The sequence below is a fragment of the Onychomys torridus genome, chromosome 9, assembly GCF_903995425.1.
Source record: "Onychomys torridus chromosome 9, mOncTor1.1, whole genome shotgun sequence".
Taxonomy (NCBI): Eukaryota; Metazoa; Chordata; class Mammalia; order Rodentia; family Cricetidae; genus Onychomys; species Onychomys torridus.
This window is the reverse complement of record NC_050451.1, coordinates 99,568,807-99,587,669: the sequence shown is the minus strand read 5'-3', so window position 1 is coordinate 99,587,669 and position 18,863 is coordinate 99,568,807. Positions and strand designations below refer to the sequence as shown.

General features: G+C 40.2%; 1 protein-coding gene and 1 long non-coding RNA gene across 6 annotated transcripts in view; one reads left to right on the top strand and one right to left on the bottom strand.

Annotated features, from left to right (window-relative positions):
* Window positions 1–9,104: 9,104 nt before the first annotated feature.
* Slitrk5 (SLIT and NTRK like family member 5) lies at window positions 9,105–18,079 on the bottom strand. 4 transcript variants are annotated; one of them, XM_036198937.1, is made up of 2 exons: window positions 17,081–18,079; window positions 9,105–13,816 (listed from the first exon to the last, which is right to left on the bottom strand). In XM_036198937.1, the coding sequence occupies exons 1-2, from the start codon at window positions 17,145–17,147 to the stop codon at window positions 10,929–10,931; spliced, it is 2,955 nt and encodes a 984-aa protein (XP_036054830.1). In that variant the 5' UTR covers window positions 17,148–18,079; the 3' UTR covers window positions 9,105–10,928. The 4 variants fall into 4 exon arrangements, with proteins under 4 accessions (XP_036054830.1, XP_036054827.1, XP_036054828.1 ...); XM_036198934.1 differs by having other exon boundaries at window positions 16,890–18,078; XM_036198935.1 differs by lacking the exon at window positions 17,081–18,079 and adding an exon at window positions 16,334–16,648.
* The window catches only part of LOC118590999, a 226,002-nt gene continuing 224,037 nt past the window's right edge, over window positions 16,899–18,863 (top strand). The window contains exon 1 of one of the 2 annotated variants that reach the window (XR_004945891.1): window positions 16,899–18,212. This is a non-coding gene — a long non-coding RNA (uncharacterized LOC118590999). The remainder of the gene's footprint in view (window positions 18,213–18,863) is intronic. The other variant, XR_004945892.1, reaches the window with a different exon arrangement.

Below are 18,863 nucleotides of genomic sequence, written 5' to 3'. Positions count from 1 at the left end.
TCATGTTCAACATTTTATAACATTCTTAAATAAAAATATAACAATAAACTGTCTGAATAAAATATGTAGTGATATTAAATGAGGTATTACTTTTCTGAAAGTCAATATATAATTGTTTTTCATGATGAAGTTGCTTTACAATTATACTCATAATACTCTATGATTCAGAATGATATAAGATGAAGATGTTTTCCACTATTTGACTAATTCTGTAACTTCAGTTACTGCAAAATGATGTAGCTAATTATGTATAACAATACCCACCTTCCCCCTTAAAGAGCAGTCTCCATAGAAGTCCATAGCTCAGTAGTGTCTGCTGAGTCACCTGCCCTTCAATAGAACAGTAATTTTCCCTTTTAAGGAGTTTGTTGCACACTAAATACAAACGGTAGATTTTATAATTAAATTTATGAAATTCATTTCTGCAATAAGTTGATTTTATTTTAGTATAAATGTAATTCAATTGTACAAACAAGTATAGTGCTTATTTATTAATCAAGATGTATTTTATTTCAAATAACAAATTGAATTTTATTTTTATAATGGCAACAGAAATAAATAAATATAATAAATAATAAGAATAATAAATTAATTTGATTCTAAGAGAGAGAATATACAGCAGGTAAAATCTTTCCCAAATATAAAAATCTAACTTTCAATTTTTTGTACTAATTTTGAAAAATGCTTGATTTTTGTTCATGAAATATATTTTTCATCTTTCTCTTGATATTTCTATTAAGATATTTTGGTAAGATTAGTGGTAATATTTTTTTGTGAAATGAAGTTATTTTGTATAGGAACTGCTATGAAGAGTGTATATTGTACACAGAGAAATGTAACAGCAGCTTGTTCTAATGTGTTAATATTGTGTACATGATGTTGTAGGGGGTGACAGAAGTTTCTAAACATGAACAAAATGGGTATTTAAATAAAGCTTTTCATTAGCTTTCCAATGTTCTTTCTAATGTTTAAACGGAGTGACCGAATTTTGAAATGCAGCAGCATTCATGTCATGCTGAAGCATGAGAAGACACTGCGGCAAACCCTCCAGTTCCAAACTCAACTCACAAATCCTGGAATAGCTTTGAACTATGACAACAAACAAGTACTTCATGACTCAAATGCTCCCGAATGCTGAAACTTAGAGAGTTTGCATGGAGACAATAACAAACAATGCAAAATGTTTCTTTAAGACAGTTGCATGCAAATACTTACATTTTCTTTTTCAAATATGAAGAAAGCTGAAATGTTCACCAAAGTTACCTGACCTATGACTGATCTATGTAAAGTACTTAGAAAAATATATCCATATACATAGTCCAAAATCTTCTGTCCTGTAGTCATGGTGAGTTGTAACACAATGCAATAGTTTAAAATATTAACACTCTCCACTGAAATATACATGCAGTCAGCCCTAGAGAAAAATGAGTCCCTGTAAAAGCACCTGCCCCGAGGAATCTATTATTCCTTCTGGATTGCTTTTTCCCTGGAGGCAACATTCTCATTAAAAAGATGAACCGATTTCCTCATAGCTAGGGGCAAGGCATACTGTCCAGAAAGGATTTCTAAATAAATAGATAAACACCTCACCAGGCTTGAAACACCAGGAGCATAATGTGCTGACAGGGGCAGACATTTCCACTGCTTCCCCATCTTCCTGCTAAGGCATGTTCCTAACACAAGATAATGTGATGGCAGAACAGAAACTATGTTAACAGACAGAAGTAAACAATCACAATTATAAGAATGGAAAATTATGACTGTATACCTTAATATTTCCATTTCCCTTAATTCTTTTTAAGTGGGTAGAAATAGGGAGAAATTTACAGTCTATTTAAAATTCACTAATATTATACCCATTATTTTCTAGCAGGGCCTCAATCATGCTAGAAAAGAATAAGACTTCTATTACTCTACTCTACTACAGTTAAACAACTCCAGTTTTCAATTAATATCATTAATAATTTATGAAGTTGTCAATAAATAGCCAAACCTGAAATTGGCTTTGAGATGGCTAACTCAGGAAGCATTTGATATTCACTAAATCCAACTATGCTACAGACATCTGTCAATAAACATTTGCTTATTTGTTTAATTCCAGTTAAGTGCCAGACACAGGATTATGATGCTGTGATAGATAACAGCAAATGCAATTAAACTTCTTTTCTCCACTATTTTTAATAAAATATACTAAATTGGTACTAAGTGTAGTATTCCTGTATAATTAGATGATTCTGGATGATTTAACCAGAAAGTAAAATTATGCTCTACAAAACAATCAGTGAACTCTTATGTAAAATAAAGCCACATTTTTTGTATCAGACATTAAAAATTTATGTCCACTAGTATTCTTTTATTCTTTTACTGTACTTGATTCTGTTTATTAATAAACTTGGTAATGTTTAATTATTATATTTATTATATATTTGACATAGTTACTACTCAAAAATCTAATTATTAAAGCCATCTGTAAAATTCTTTAGGTTTCCTGAAGGCATTTGAGAAGGATCTGTGATTGTCATATGAAACTAGTATATAACACTAGCTACAATATTTGAAAAGAGTAAGAAACATTTTTTTTTTCAGTATTGGGCTGTTAATGCAATTTGTTTCTAAGTAAAAACCTGGAATACAGGACTACTCATTAATAGTCATTATGTGAAAGTCATTATCAACCTTTGCATGTTAAAAAAAATACTGTATAACATATTTATTGTATTTTTTCCACTTAATTCTACAAAAAAAGCAAGAAGTTTTTTTTAATTCTTGTTCAGTCGTTAGTATTTGAACTGAAATCGCAATGATGGAGTCACCTGAAATACATTTTCTAAATGTTTTAAATGCAAACAAAATAAAATCATATGTAAATAAACAATCACTGTCCACTTTTAATGCACACTCATTTTTTAAAAAATAATAAAACTATATATTTAAATTATGCTTGAAGTTCAAAATTGCATTTAATGGGCAAATCCCAAACTCAAAACATTACACTGAAAAATGTTTTTTTAAGTAAGTTATCATTTTAAATTGTCTACAAATGGCCATTTAATTGGAAATGTATTTTGAAGTCACCTTTTTACAAACATAATGCATACATACTATAGTAAATGAAAGATGATTTCATCCAAAAATGTGATCATACCACATGTAGGAATTTCATTCCAGACACAATAATAATAAATTATTATGTCAGTAAATTAGGGTCATGGCTGATATATACCCAGTATAAAAAATACTTAATACTTAAAAATCTGCATTTATTTTAGCTTTTTAAAACTGATTTGATAATTTCCTTCTTTAAGAAAATCAAATTAATTTAGGGATGTTTACTAAAGTTGCAAAAGACACACCATGGGGGAAAATTTCTGAATACTGGAATCATAACTTAATCTTTTAGTCATCCATCATATTGTGCTGTAAAGTAACAGTAAATTACTGTAAATGTAATGTCATTATTCCTGGCACAACATACTTCACATTCAAAAAGGGAGAAATTATGTTATATCATCCAAACTGATTGTAAAAAGAAATATCACATCCACACTATATTTACATAATAAATATATTTGTTGCTAGGAAAATACTAAAGGTAAAATTTTAAAATATTTTACATGGTATGCTAATTTTAATTTCTCAGATAAAAAAAACAAGAATACATGGAAAGTTTTTGAGTTCCATCACATTATTTGTTATTTTCGTAGGTGCATAATTAATTCACAACAATCAGCAAATTCAGCTACTACTGATTAAAAGTATGTATTTCCTGTACTACTATTTTATTCAAATACATTGACATCATTCTTGGCAACTCTGAGTCCTATTTTTTAATGCAAACTAATTATAAAGAATCAAATTTGCCAAGTTAACATTCACAATTGAAGACATTCTTATAACAACTAATATTTGGTTTTTGTTTCATTTTGTTTTATTGTTTATCATTGAGCTGGCCTTTAGTACTCTCTTCTAGAAATCAGAACTTGAACATTTTTCTAGAAGCATAGAGTACAGATTTAATAATCATTTTCTATGAAAATGAAAATAAATCATAAGTTACTGCCGCAGCTTTTCTTAGGACAATGTGAGCATGTAGTAGACTAACAATACAACAAAATAATCTAAGCAGTTTAGTGTTTCATCTTTACGAGAGTCCAAGTCATTCCACATAAGTAACCTTCACAGTTAAGCATCTAGCATAACAATGACATTTTACCATAGAACCATTCTGATTTTTCATGTATTTAATTTAAATATTTTCATGATATAACCCTAATAAATCTGCCACCTCATCTATTTAGTCAATTTACTCTGGCAAGCCATAAAACAAGACTTCCAAATCCATGAGTTGACCACATACATTTTATATCACAGGGACAGATTTTATCAAAACTGGTTTTAAAGGTAAACACTCTTATAGCCTATCAGATAATGTAATATTATGTGAACTTGATAGGGTAAGACTATATGGGAGGTATTCCACTAGTCCAAAAGATGATCAATTCCAATTCCAATCTGTCTAGGAAAACAAATCAGTTTGTTCTGATGAAATAAATCCCAAATTTTTCTTGACTTAACTTGTAGATCTCCCACTGTAGTAATTAATGCTTATTAAAAGTACAGTGGAGTATTTGTTAAAGTACAGTGGGGGCTATACACTCAATCAAGTGTGTTTAATCATATAACTGTTTTTAAAGGTTTTCACTTGTTAAAGTTTCTATACATATAGGGTGATCATTAGTAAGTGGCAAGTCGTTAATGACAGTTTAAAATCCACATCCCAGCTCTCACATTGTCTTACTGACTTAGTGTGTAGTAACTTTTGTTTTCATTTAACACAAGCAGGTTGCATTTCTATGAATGAAATTAGTTAGTTAGAGAACTATATTAACGTCTTTTGTTAAAAATGGGGGGAGTGAGTGAGCAGAGAATGACTCTCATTGCAAGAACTAAAAACAACAATGATACTGTCTGTCTTAGTAAGACTGTCTTCCAGAACTGACACTGTCTCAGTATGACTGTATTACAGAGCTGACACTGTCTCAGTATGACTGTCTTACAGAGCTGACACTGTCTCAGTATGACTGTCTTACAGAGCTGACACTGTCTCAGTATGAATGTCTTACAGAGCTGACACTGTCTCAGTATGACTGTATTTCAGAGCTGACACTGTCTCAGTATGATTGTCTTACAGAGCTGACACTGTCTCAGTAAGACTGTCTTACAGAGCTGACACTGTCTCAGTATGACTGTCTTACAGAGCTGACACTGTCTCAGTAAGACTGTCTTCCAAACTGACACCGTCTCAGTGTGACTGTCTAACCTTGGTTACAGAGCTTGAAGAAAACACACAGGCCAAGGTACAATGAGACAAACATGACTGCTCCTATCTATGAAGTTTGCTGATCAAAGCAATATGGTCCAAGGTACAATGAGACAAACATGACTGCTCCTATCTATGAAGTTTGCTGATCAAAGCAATATGGTATCTGAAAAACAACCTTGCTAAACTATTAAATTAGAGTTAATACTATCTTTTACATTTTATTTAAATATAGAGGTACCATACTGCAACACATACAGCAAGTTTGGTGTCAATGACCAATATTAAGCTTTGTTTTCAATGAAATATACAAAGTAGTTTTTAAAAGTCTATAAGTTGGGAACACTAATTGTCATTAATAGGGAAAATGACTTATAAGCAAAAGTCAAAAATATTCATTTTCTAATGCACTAATTTTTATATAGAGATACATGGTTATAAAAATGACTTAATATTGAATTATCACAGTAAAGTCTAAATTGAACTGAAATAAATTGAGATGTTAAAAATATTTCTTACAATGAACAAAACACAAATACCCTTTTCAAAGCATACTAAGTTTAGTGAGCTCTTAGCAAGCCATAGTTCCATCTATGAACATTTTAAATTAAAAATCCGGCTCGGCAACGGTGGCGCACACCTTGAATCCCAGCACTCAGGAGGCAGAGGCAGGTGGATCTCTGTGAGTTTGAGGCCAGTCTGGTCTCCAAAGCGAGTTCCAGGAAAGGCACAAAGCTACACAGAGAAACCCTGTCTCGAGTATCAAAAAAACAAAAAAAATCCATCATATACTGGCCCAGAACCTCCACTTTTACAAAAACACCTAAATTTTAAATAAGTACATGTACATTTTATACTAGAAACATATAAAGTTTCCTTATGTTTACTGACTATTACCCACCTAAAATAATTAGAGGATTTTCAATTTAACATGAATTTCCATGATAATGCTTCATCTAGTAAGTGGCATTATGATATTTAATAGAATGATACCTGACATACTTTGCAATATGCAATGTATTGTTATGTTTTAATGTTGTCAATCAGCAGAATTGGAGAAAGTCAAATTACTTAAGATTTGTGTCACATCAATTTTCTATTAAATATCTGTATTTTGATTTTCAACACCTCTTTATAAGAAATAACCTTTATCACTCCAAATTCATAAGTTAAATGATGGTGTCCTTAAAAATATATAAAAAAGTATTCATTTTAAATCTTAATATAGTTACCATTAGATATATTTGATCTGTGACTTTTGAGTCAAATGGTTTAATAAAAACAAAAGAAGGAAAAAATCATTAGTCAGTTGTTTCACACATACATATTACATCTAATTATTTTCTATCCAATCTAACATTTTTAAAAGCGTGAAACAGTAATGTTTAATTTAAAATTCCAAAGGAGCAGTTTATGAACATTGAATATTCAATGACCAGAGCCCACATGCTGTTTCATGATATACCTGGTGACACTCATGGACATACATATGGAAAATGCTATTTCAGAAAAGCATTAGAAATAACTGAAAATAATGGTAAAATGAATTTATTAAAGAGAACATAAATAAATATAACATATTGGACATAACTATCCAGTTATCATCATGTATTTGCATTTACAAAAGGCTGGAAACCTCTAAGCCTTTCTTGAACTAAAGTTAAACAGTTAATTGAATTAACAGTTTGGTTAACACACTTATAATATTGGCCCCTTTCAAAGTCAAGTAATTCAATGTTTCTGGATTACATTATTTAATGGAGTTCTTTCAGAATTTCTACCTTGATTTCTCTATTTAATTTTTAAAAATAGTTCCAGCAAAAAATTTTTTCACATCAGCAATTACCTTAACTTGGACTTGTCTAAAACGTACAAGACCATGCTTCAAACTTAATTCAAAGCCTATTTGTGTTCCATTTTACCTTCAGTAATTTACAGTCCAGTAGTCTGGGGAAAAGCACACTGAACTCTTGAAATTTAATGGCTAGTTTTTAATACTTGGGACTAAACTATTATCACTCATTCCCTTTCTCTACCGAAAAATAAAGAAAAGACAGAGGGGAGAATGAAGGAAGAGGAAATGTAAGGAAAAATAAATCATAACAGACTGAGGAAATACAAATATGTAATATTTTCAGTTCCTTGCTAAAAGTACAACCAAATAGTAAGAATATCAGCAATGCATTCTTGGTGAAAATAATAGATCACTGTTTCCACATATGTGTACATTTCTGCTGTCACCTAGTTTAATTTTTCCAGTTTGTGGTCAAGGAAAAAGTAGAGCAGGAACATGAATGACAACATATATACGACAGGCATAATGGCTCACTGTACGTGTGTGAAATTATGTTCCATTTATGACCTTGATGCTCATATTTAAATGAAAATATTTATAAGTAATAGAAGGAGTGGCTTTTCTATCAATATGCAAATTATGGAGTAGACTTATCTGAGATCATTGCAGTTTTTACAACATAATCAGAAATAAAAATAAATATTTATATCTACCAGAAAGTATATGTACAATAGATTATACAACATCTTTAAAAGAATAATCACAGAGTAACCCTAGTCTGCATCCAAACTTTACTCAGTGACTGAAATATCACATGCTGGTCTCCAAAAATTTTTTATGGGGAGAATCTGCTGAGCTCCACAACTCAACCACATACCTTGGCATACCTGGTCCGATAACTTACTGAGATAAGGATAAAACATCAAAAACAAAATATGAAAATGTACATCTAAGTTTGTATTTTGCACACAATGTATTAGTAGGAAATATATATATGGAGTAAGATAATTTATTATGCATTCATGCAAAATGATTCTGAAACAATATTTTATTCACACTTATCAAAATCAAGATGAATTTACTTTAATGCCTTACTTGGGAAATTTTAAAAGATTTAAAGTAACCATTGTTAATAATCTGTATAATTGTCAATTTTCCTGATTAAAAACCATATTCTAAAAAGCCCAGGTTGTATTCTATAAAGAGGACAACAAAGGGGATTATCAAATGAGAGCACACAAATTCGTGCTAAATTGAAATAAAAATAATTGAAAATATGCCAATGAATTCTCTTTGGAAATTATTGATATTGTTCAGCAATTTGCCTTGAAGTTGAATAATTATTACTTTAAGGTACAAAGCTTCATTACAGAGTTTTCTTCATGGCCTCAGTATTTTCCAGTTTATAAAACACTATTATATGCGAATGCAATAACACTGTTAAAGTGAGAGCAGAACTTTGAAATAAAAATGACACAGTCTAAAGACCAATTAGCAACAACACCGATAGGAAATAATGCTGCTTTTTGCTTATTTCTAATCCTTGGATCTAAGATAGAGGAGGTAGACAGGAGTCTAAAATAGGTTTTATTTTCCTGTTGTTCTTTTTTTTTCCTTTAGAAAAAAAATACTTGGGAGAGCACATATGAAGAGGGGAATAGCTCTCTGCTCTTGGCCAAAGTGGACTTAAAACTATTTTGATTTTAAAACTCTTTAGGGAAATCATGTCTACCATTTCAATCTGAGTTCAAGTAGTCACTGTCAATTTACTCATGGGTGAATGCTGCCTCTGTGTGGCAGAATGCCATGGCAATTGTTCCTTAAGCAGGAAGTTCCTAAACAGCCCTTGATATTGCCTACATTCTAGGTGAGACTGGACAGAGGAACAGCAGTAGCAAGGAAGTGCTTGTTTTTTTTTTTTTATTTGTTTGTTTGTTTGTTTTTAAGTTTCATATGTAGTCAAATATTTCCTCCCATTAAATGCTCATCTAAATTCACTGGTAAGCTTTATTCAGAGGTGGATGGCTTATACTCACAAATATCCCAGACATTTATGACATCCATTAACTTTAGATGAGGTATTCATCAAAACTGATGAACAATGTCATACAAATTAAAGTATGAAAGAACCCAGGCTATATAAATAGCATGGATAGGACTAAATGTAAAACTCTACAAGAGCAATGAAAATGTAACATATTACTTACCATGATCCTTGTATTAGAATTACACTCCAGTGAGGAAACATATAATTAAAATACCATTAACAAACATATTAAGTAACTCATTTAGAAAAAAATATACTTCTCTGAACCAACAAATGAATAAATTTTATGTAAGTATAAGCATGAATGGACATACATTGAAATTTTTATAATTAGGGAAACTCAGTATTACTAGGAAGAAAGAGCTACTGGTTCCTAAATTCTTAATAAGGAGGCTCCACCATCTCCCAGAATCATTACTTAAATCCCTCAAAGTTGACATAGTTATCAAGTGTTTATTCAGAAACTATTTAAAAAATTACATGTGCTGGGATACATATGAGACTGTAACAATAATAGTTCCATCTTACAGAGATCCTGTTTGTCATCAGCATCTGCCCAGAGGGATAAAGACATCGTACAGAGACTTGTACAGCCCATCATTTGGTCTTCTGAGGTGCAAGGGCACATGGAACTGTACAAATGCAACTGGGTTTGGTTACACAATCAAACATCGGCTACAATAGTAGTCAAATCAATACATCATTTTGGTTCACTAATAAAAATAATTTTCAACCTTCTCTGATATAACCAAAAACTTTCACACATCTGTCAATCGAACAATAAACCAATTAATTGCTCCAACTTTCCCCCTTTATATAGTGGGTTACAATCAGCTTCATTTTTTAGCTTTTTTTAAAATTGCAAGTCCCATTGGATGGGTTTCATGGACTTTTAAAGACTTTTGCCATTAAGTGCTCCATATTTTTAAATATTTAATAGGCCTTTCTGATATCACTCTAGTTTTGGAAATGCAGCTCCTAATACAGTGCAACAATGCCTTTTCGAAAATCATAGGCTAAATAGTGAAGGATAGGGAAATGCTAAATGTGCATATAAAAATAGGTGCTACAATAAAATATTTGTATATTTCAATAAGTTATTTTGACTAATCAATTATGGATCATATAGCTCTGTAATTTTAATGATTTGTCCACATCTATAGTGAGCCTTTCTGGATCACAAGATTTTTTTTTTTTTTTTTTCAATTCAAATGTCCGGAATGCATACAAACACATCCTTTAAAAACAAAGGAAAGGATTAGGAAGGAAGGTGGGAGAGGAGTGGGGGTGAGGTGGGGAGTGAGAGAGAACAAACTTCTTATTAAAGTTGGGGTGTGCTAATCTCTCAACCAATGCCATGGCTCTAAGGACAAGAAGGATGCAAGAAGAGGAGCAGAAAGGATGAGCAGGCTCTGAGCTGCTTCCACCCCCACCCATTCTTAGCACTCCAGAGCAGTGCAAAAGGGACCACAAACTGCTTAAGGTCATCCTTGATGCAAATCGCCCTCCAAAAAGCCCTTCTCTCTTCCCCCACAGACAAGAAGAGAAAGTGATGTGCCTAGTTTACATAAATGTTTCCCGCGTGTAAAATTAAAAGGAAATTGCACACCCTTTCAGTTAGCTTCCACCGAAGCTGAGAATCCCGTGCCAAGGCACTTCACCCTAAATGTTGAAACAACACAATTCATCAAATGTGTTCACCGACTGTGTCCGCTCGCTTGCTTGCTTGTTTGAAACGCAAAAGCTCCAACGGAGTTTCTTTGTTTTTAGAACTGACTGAATGTGGTCTGTTTTTCCAGCACTTCGAGGTAGTCCGGCTCAACATTTAGTTTTGCTTTTAACTCCAGATACTCGTTCCGGTTCGGTTCTACAAAGACAGCACCCGGAGGGCTGTAGAGCACCGGTTCCCGCAGCCTGCTGTCCCCTGCCCCCGGGGGGAAATACTGATGGGGGCGTCGCAGGTCATAGTTTGGGGAGAAAGTGTAAGCAGCCGAGCTGCATGGGAATTTGGGGTATTCCGGGAGGCTGCTGCCTGCAGGGCTAGTGGAGCAGTGTTTGTCTGGCTCTAAAATGCCCCTGTAAAAGCGATCAGCGTCCTGTACCGGCGACAGTAGGTCCTCTCGGGGCTCGATGGTGCTGACGCTGTAGGCGGGGCTCCGCAAGTGGTGGCTTTCCCGCCTCTCCTCCTCCCCAGCCTGCAGCTGCAGCTGCGGGGGGGGCTGTTGCTGCGGCTGCTGCTGCGGCGGCGGTGGCTGCTGCTGCTGCTGCAGGTGGTGGTTGCTGCTGTAGGTGACCTTGAGCTCGTGCAGGTCTTTGTAATCCTCCACGGAGTTACCTTCTCGAGACCTGTAGATGGGGTTTTTGCACATGTGGCCCAATGGGTGAGGGATGTATTCATACACGTGCCCGGCTGGAGTCTTCACCTTGGGCAATGCCGGTCCGCGGTGGTGCACGTGCGCATGTGGGTGGCCACCCCCGCCGCCGCCTCCACCCCCATACACGCTGTACTGCATGTTAAAGGAGCTCACGTCGGAGTTGTTGGTGCTGGTGTGGTCGCTCTGGTTCTTCTTCCTGCGTTTCATAACCAGCACGAAGAGGCCTGCAGCGACGAAGACCGACATGATGAAAACCAGCAGCAAGCTGAGGATCAGCACTGATAAGGGCACCGACGAAGCCCCTGCACCAGCACCTAAGCCCGCGGGGGCCCCAGTGCTGTTCAAACGCACAACTGGCGTTGCTGCATTGGTCCGGGATGGTACCTGGATGGAAGAGGGCGTGGGCGTGGAAACCACCACATCAGAATAGTCTGGACACAGCAGTTCAGACTTGATGGAGCGCATGTAGGTCTCTGCGAATTTCTTGGGGGCCTTACAGATGACTTCGTCCACTAACACCCCCACCTTGAGCTGCTCAATCCACAGCTTCATGCCCACCACATCGCAGGTACAATCCCAAGGGTTGTCATGTAGATCGATTTGGATGAGGGAAGTCAGCTGATCCAAAACGCCACTCACTGGCAAAGAGGCAAAGCTGTTGCTCCTCAGGTTTAGCCTGAGCAGAGTCAGGCCAGAGAAGACACCTGCAGGCATGGCCTGCAGTTGGTTGTTATTCAAGAAGAGCAGCTGGAGGTTTGGGACTGGATCGAAAGTCCCAGACTGGATCTCGCGGATGAGATTGTACTGGAGGAAGAGATACTGTAGGCTCTGCAGTCCATAGAATAACTCTGGGCTCAGCCTCTCGATCCTGTTGCCATTCAGATAGAGACGTCTCAGGTTGCTAAGATCCCCAAAGGCCCGGTCCTGGATCATGGAGATGCGGTTGTTACCCAGGTGCAGGAGGTCCAGTCCCATGGCTTCCAGGAAATCTGTTCTGCGCACAACCGTGATGTAGTTCTCTGTTAGGTACATTTTCTTGGGATTGTAGGGCTTGGGCTGCAGCTCCGCGATGCTCTCGATTTTGCGTTCTTGGCAGTTGACATTGAGGCCCAGATCTGAGATCTGAAGGTTGCAAGTGCATGCGGTGGGACACTCCAAAGGCACCGGGGATTTGGTCTGGTAGGCTATGCTTGGGCCATAGTTACTGTAACCCAAGTCTTTAGAGGGTTGCCTAGAGGTGGGGCGCACTCTGGGTTTGTTCGGCTGGCGGGTCCCCTTTGGAGGCTTCAAGGGGGGTTTGTAAACAGCAGAGGAAGAAGTGGCCACAGAATTGACAGAGGCTGGGGTGGTATGTAAATACCCCGTGGTGCTTAAAGGAGTCTGTGGCCTCATCTCATAGTCAGAAATGAGTTTCCTCGGACAAAGTTCCTGCTTGGATACCTCATCCAAGTCCCTGCCGTGTAAACGGAAGGGGGTCTCACAGACCACATCACCCACAAGGGCTGAGTAGGAGATGCTGTCTAACCAATCCTTGAGAGAAATTAGTTCACAGGAGCAATTCCAGGGATTTTCCTCCAGCTGTAATTCCACAACTTTATCCATATGTTGCAACAGCCCCACATAGGGCAGAAGTTTCAGCCTATTCCCTCGCAGGTCCAAGTGCGTTAAGGGCACAAAACGGAAGAGATTGTTGGGTAAACCTGACAAGAGATTGTCATTGAGGATAAGCACCTGCAGCATGTGCAGTTTCCCAAAAGCATTGGGTTCAATGACACTGATGTAATTGTAATCGACCTGCAGGTATTCTAAGTTCTCCAAGCCAAGGAAGGTGTCATCTCGAAGAAGTTCCAGTTTATTATTATTTAGGTGCAGCCGCCTCAAACCCCGAAGCCCATGGAAAGCCCCGGTCTCGATGTCTTGGATAACATTGCTTCCCAGATGTAAAATTGAAGCCCCAGTGTAATTGACAAACTCATTGGGATAAAGACGGTTCAGAAGGTTCCCAGACAACAAGAGGTGATAGACTGGGAAACGCGGAGGACTAATTTCAGAGAGACTGATGATCCCCCGGTTTTCACAGCTCACAGTTAAAATGCCGTCCTTTTCCTCACAAGGACATGCATTGTCACAGATTTCCCCATAATAATCGATGGTTTCTGCACAGGAAAGGACGAGAGATGTTACAGCAAATGCTAGAGTCTGCAGCATCCAGCTATGCATTTTTCTGTGAAGGTCCTGTTCCAAAGTTACTGGGGGGCAGCAAACGTGCATTTTACCTCCTGCAGGAGAAAGAGGAAACAAGGAAATAACAGAATATCATAGGGAAAAACAAGTAAGGGGTTAATCAGGAAGTCCATTTTTTCCTAATACTTTTTTCTCTCAAATCCAGGATATGATTTATATATATATATATATATATATATATATATATATATATATCTCACTTCCTCCCTTGCCCAAGTGGAACACTGATATCCTTCAGACTTTACCAAAATTGGCTATTATTCATTTTGATTTGAAGTCTCATGGTATTTCCCAATGAGTATGCCACCAATTTTCTGCTCTTTAGAAGATGAAGGCAGATAAATTTCTGTGTTAGTCTTCTCTGCCCTCCCCCATCAAAACTAATCCATAAATATACATAAAATGGCTGTCAGCACACCTTCATAGCTCTAATTTAAGAGGAAGAAGTATAATTTTTTCAACAGTGTTCTCCACTCCATCTCTACCCAGCCCCCTTGCTTTCTTTCAGAATCTTCGCTGACCACACTTTACTGGTAAGGTCTCCCATTTTTACAGACAAGCGTGGGGTCACAATACTTTGAGCCGTTTAAAACCACAAGAAATGTCAGGGTGGGAATATAGAGAATACTTTTCAGAGGCAGAAAGGATGCAAGATCATGTATCAGGAGAAGCCAAGAGAAGCTTTTAAATCACCCATTGTCCTCTGGAGTGCTGAGAATGTAGAGGTGTGGGGGGGGGGGGGGGGGGGAGTTTGCCTTGATGGTGGACTTCACCCCAGCTATTAAGCATATCAGAGCCCTGATTGTAGGCACCCTGCCACTTAGCAGCGCTTCTTCTAGAGAACCCTGAGACCTCTTCTTCTCATTGATCATGCCAGCGACGCTACAAAACCGCATCTTTAACCAATGTAATAGTTCCGCACGATGGATTGTAAGGAACTCAGCAAAGGCATCCGCAATCTCAGAGCACCTCTGAATACTGTGAGTCTAAAGAGGACATTTCTACAGCTTATCCCGAAGCGGCTAAAAGTAAACCACCGATCAGAAGCAATGCTCTATTACTCTGGGCTCCAAGTCAGTTTGCCATGGTATGCAAAAGTAGCCCTTCTTGAATTAAGAAGATTTGGAACAAACTACCGCCTTGCCAACATCTCCATCTTTGAAGTTGCTTATTACATTTAAATGTCAATGATCCCCTCCTTTATTTCCATTTCTGGTAGAAAGGGAGGCTGAGAAGATTAAAAGACAAAATAGAGGCAAGTGTCACCGGCCAGTGTTTTAACATCTGAATTTCCTCTCCCTAAGAAGCCCCTTTGATCCCCTCCCCCTTCTGTTCTTCCTTTTTTTATCACTGGAAGGCTTCTTTTGACTTCCTACTTTGGGTTGACAGCCACACTCTTAGAGGATGGTCACAAGTGGACTTAATGTGGAGTGCTGGGTTGTTTAGGGGAGTGTTGATAGAACTGGGGAGTTCTGGGAACCTAGCCTTATCTCCCAGCAACCTTGTTTCTGCCTCCCACCAAAACCTGATGAGAATCTCAGGCCAGAACTAAAGCCAGGACGTTTCTAAAGCACTGGTTCAAGCTTGCAAGCCTTGCACATCATCATCACCAAGTCGCACCAACCCTCCTGGTTTAGAGCGTCTGCATTAGCACGCACATGTGCAAGTGTGCCTAGGAATCATTGACATTTGGCCACCCAGACGTTATCGAGACAGATCGGAACCACAGTACAGAAACCTCACTAGTGCTTCCTACCTCCCCGCACCACAGTAGACGGCTCGGGTGCTAAACATCCTGGTACGAAAGCAAAACGTTTACCTTGAAATTTGGGTTCTCCGTTGGATCAAATGTGCACATCCATTTAGCTGGGTTGGATCGCCTCCCCCTCCCTCTCGGTGCTTCCCCGCCCCCATTCACCTCCTTCCCCATCTTAGAGTCCATTGCAAATTGTGTCCAGGCGGTATTAAATTCGAACGTTTACAACTTTAATTCAGTTCTGGCTAGCCGGGGTCGAACAGCCTTTTCCAAAGCTCCTCTCCATTCACCCCCTCCCCCGCCGTCCCCAGCCATCAAAGGAGCCTGAAGATGTGAGAAAATAAAGTTGAATGAGCTGGTAATGCTAACATTCAGACTGGGAAAAGCACCACTGATGTAAACTCGCGGGTGCACCACATGTTTTTGGTTTATTAAAACAAAAAGAAAAAAAAAAAAAAAGGATAGAGGGCGGGGACGGGGGACTGTATTCGCTCCCAAAGAATTTAGTGCCTGGATCGCCGCCTGCCATATCCCTGCATTGAGCAGCATGGAGCCACTCGGGTGGGAACCTACACCCAGGCCGGACCCAGGGCTCCCGGCACAGCTGCTGGAGCCGCCGCTCAGGCTGAGGCAACTGGAGTTCCAGGACCCGAGGCTCCCCCTCCCCCACCCCGCCCCAAAGCAAAGGAAGGGTAAAGGGAGGAAGGAGGGGAGGGAGAGAAGCAAAGAAAGCCACTTCGCCATACCACACCGACACACACAGGAACCTCTTTTGCAAAGTAAACCACAGACTTACCCCGTCTCACATCTCAGGGGCCCACTCATCATAGCTACCCTTTAGAAAAACACCTCTTCGGGGTGTGCACTGATTTTTGAAGCCTAGGGCAGACACAGAAGGCTGCGAGTACAGCAGGCTGAGCTGCCGCTGGGGAAAAGCGGCACCAGGACGCCGCTAGCCCCGGGGCCGCCACCGCGGTGGCGACCGCGGGTTCCCGGGCTCCCCAAAGGGCTCTCCCTGGCGTTCTCCGCGGTAGCCGGAGCGGGCAGTGGGGTGGGGAGTGGGGGAGGGGACGGCCAGGGACTCGCTGGGAAGGCAGCTCGCGGCAGGGGCTGGGAGCCTGAGCCGGCAGGGCGGGGAGGGCGCAGTGGGGAGGGGAAGTGGGGAGACCGAGGAGGGGGACGCGGAGCTGGCAGCCTGGCTCCGCCGCCCAGCTAACACGCTGGTCAGCCTGGGCGAGCGCTCGCACCCGATCTCACTCACGCTCCCTCGCACCATCGCTCCCACGCGCGATCCCCAGGTCTCCGGGCCCCGTCTCCCTACACCCCCCCCCCCCGACCCGGCGGGTACTTACTGTTCCCATCTGCACAGGGGGCAACTTTCTCCGACCCAGCGATGGCAGCCGCCCCCTCCAGCCGCCTCGGGCTCCTGGCACCCTCCGGCCTGGGATCGTGCGGGCCGGCCCTCCCCTCCCCCCTAGTCTCTCCCGGTCGGCGTCTTCACCACATTCCCCCCCTGGTCAGTGGCGCACGCCCCGGGACGAGCCAGAGGGAGCGGGGCTCGAGGGTGTGCGTGCATCGCCCGCCTTCTTCTTGCAGCGCACACTGTACATGGTAGTGAGGGGGCGAGAGAAGGTGGTACTGGCCCCTCGGCTGCTCCGCCGGCCGTTCCTCCGCTGTGCTCCTCTCCCCCACGCGCCTCGACCACTGCAGCCGGGATGCCGCTGTCCCCAAGGCTAACCTGCAGTCGCGGCCCCTAATTAGTATTGGAAAGGCTCCCGCATCCTCTTGGCGGCTTCACCGTTCCTAGTGTTTGCAGCGGATTTTCGCTATCCTTCCCCAGATGCGGCGCACGATCCTCATTATTTGCAACTCTTTATCTCCGACATCCTTTGAGGGGTCCGAGGAGGCAGGAGCAGCGATATTCTACGCCTGTGGCATGTCCTGACAGGCTGGCCGCTCTAAAAAACAAAAAAATAATAAAACAGAAAAACTCAGAAAAAGTCGTGTTTTCTCTCCCGGGAGCTGAGGAGGCGGCCACATCTGCCGGGTAGCGGGTGCAGGGCCCGGTCCGCTGCACTTGTTTATTGTCGCGCCGCTGGTGCGAGCCAAGCTGCAGCAGACATGATGGGCCCGGGGCGAAGCGGGCGCTCAGTGGCCGGTAGATGGCAGCCGAGGGCGAAGGAGTCCCTGGGTTCTGGAGGCGCAGCAAGAGCCCCCTTCGATGTCACAGTCGTGGAGACAGAGGAGTCTTGGACCATGTGCGCAATTCGAGCGTAGGCGTGTGCAATCGTCTTCTTGGAAAAGGAGGACTGGAGATACCCCTGACAGTGCTAGGCTTGGTGATGACCAGGGATCAGATGATTCCTACCGGTTGCCGTTTGCCCAGATGCCTCTGCCCTTTAGAAGGGTCCATACTGCCTCTTCTAGTGTCTCCAGTAAAGGACCCTGGAGGGAGTGGCCTGTCCTAGCTATAGAGAGTGCGTTATTTTTATCTTTTTAATTTTTTTTTTATTTAAAGAATCACGTTTTATAAGTATGTCGGAGTGGTTCTCCAGAGAGAAAGTGAACACACTAAGCGAACTAGAAAGCTGGAAACAACTGAAATAGAGGCAGTGTCTGTTGAAAGCGAGTTTGTCGAAGCGTCACCTGATGAACTCCTCCTGATCACCTCTATGGTAAGTATGACCGGCTTCTTCCAGGAAACCAGACAACTTCCTCCCTAAAGGAGGTCTGTGTATTCTTAAGATGTGTTTTACCTTTTAGGAATGTTAGGTCCGCAGTCCTCACTAGAGGCCATAAGAAAGTTGTTTAGAGTTAGTGGCCCAGGGCAGGCTGCTCTGGTGCTTCAAGCTGTTGTCATTGGTGGGTACTTTTGTCATGCAAATGCGTTGCACACTTTCTATTGTGAAATTACGTTGTAAACATACATGGAACTCTCTGAGCTTTAATGTAGGAGCTGTTACTGTGGTTATACTCTGATTGAACATGTGATTGATTGGAACAGATTCCAGAGGCCATGTTTATGTGTGTACAAACAGCACTTCACAACATCCTTATGTGTTGAATTTGAAGGGTTTATATAGAGGTAGTGAGTGATCTCAACCTCTTGAAATGTGTAATGCCTTTAAAATTTCCTCTAAATAAATATGCTGAGCATATATTTTGTAGCTGAGCCATCAACACTTTGAAACAGTGTTGTGTGTTTTCTGAGCAGTCTACGAGGCACAAAGCACTGCATAGTCTGTGAGATGTCCGATGATGAAAATCTTAGAACTCTACTAAATTAGCGTGTTTTTCATAGGAATGGCAGTTACTGGCTGCCAGGT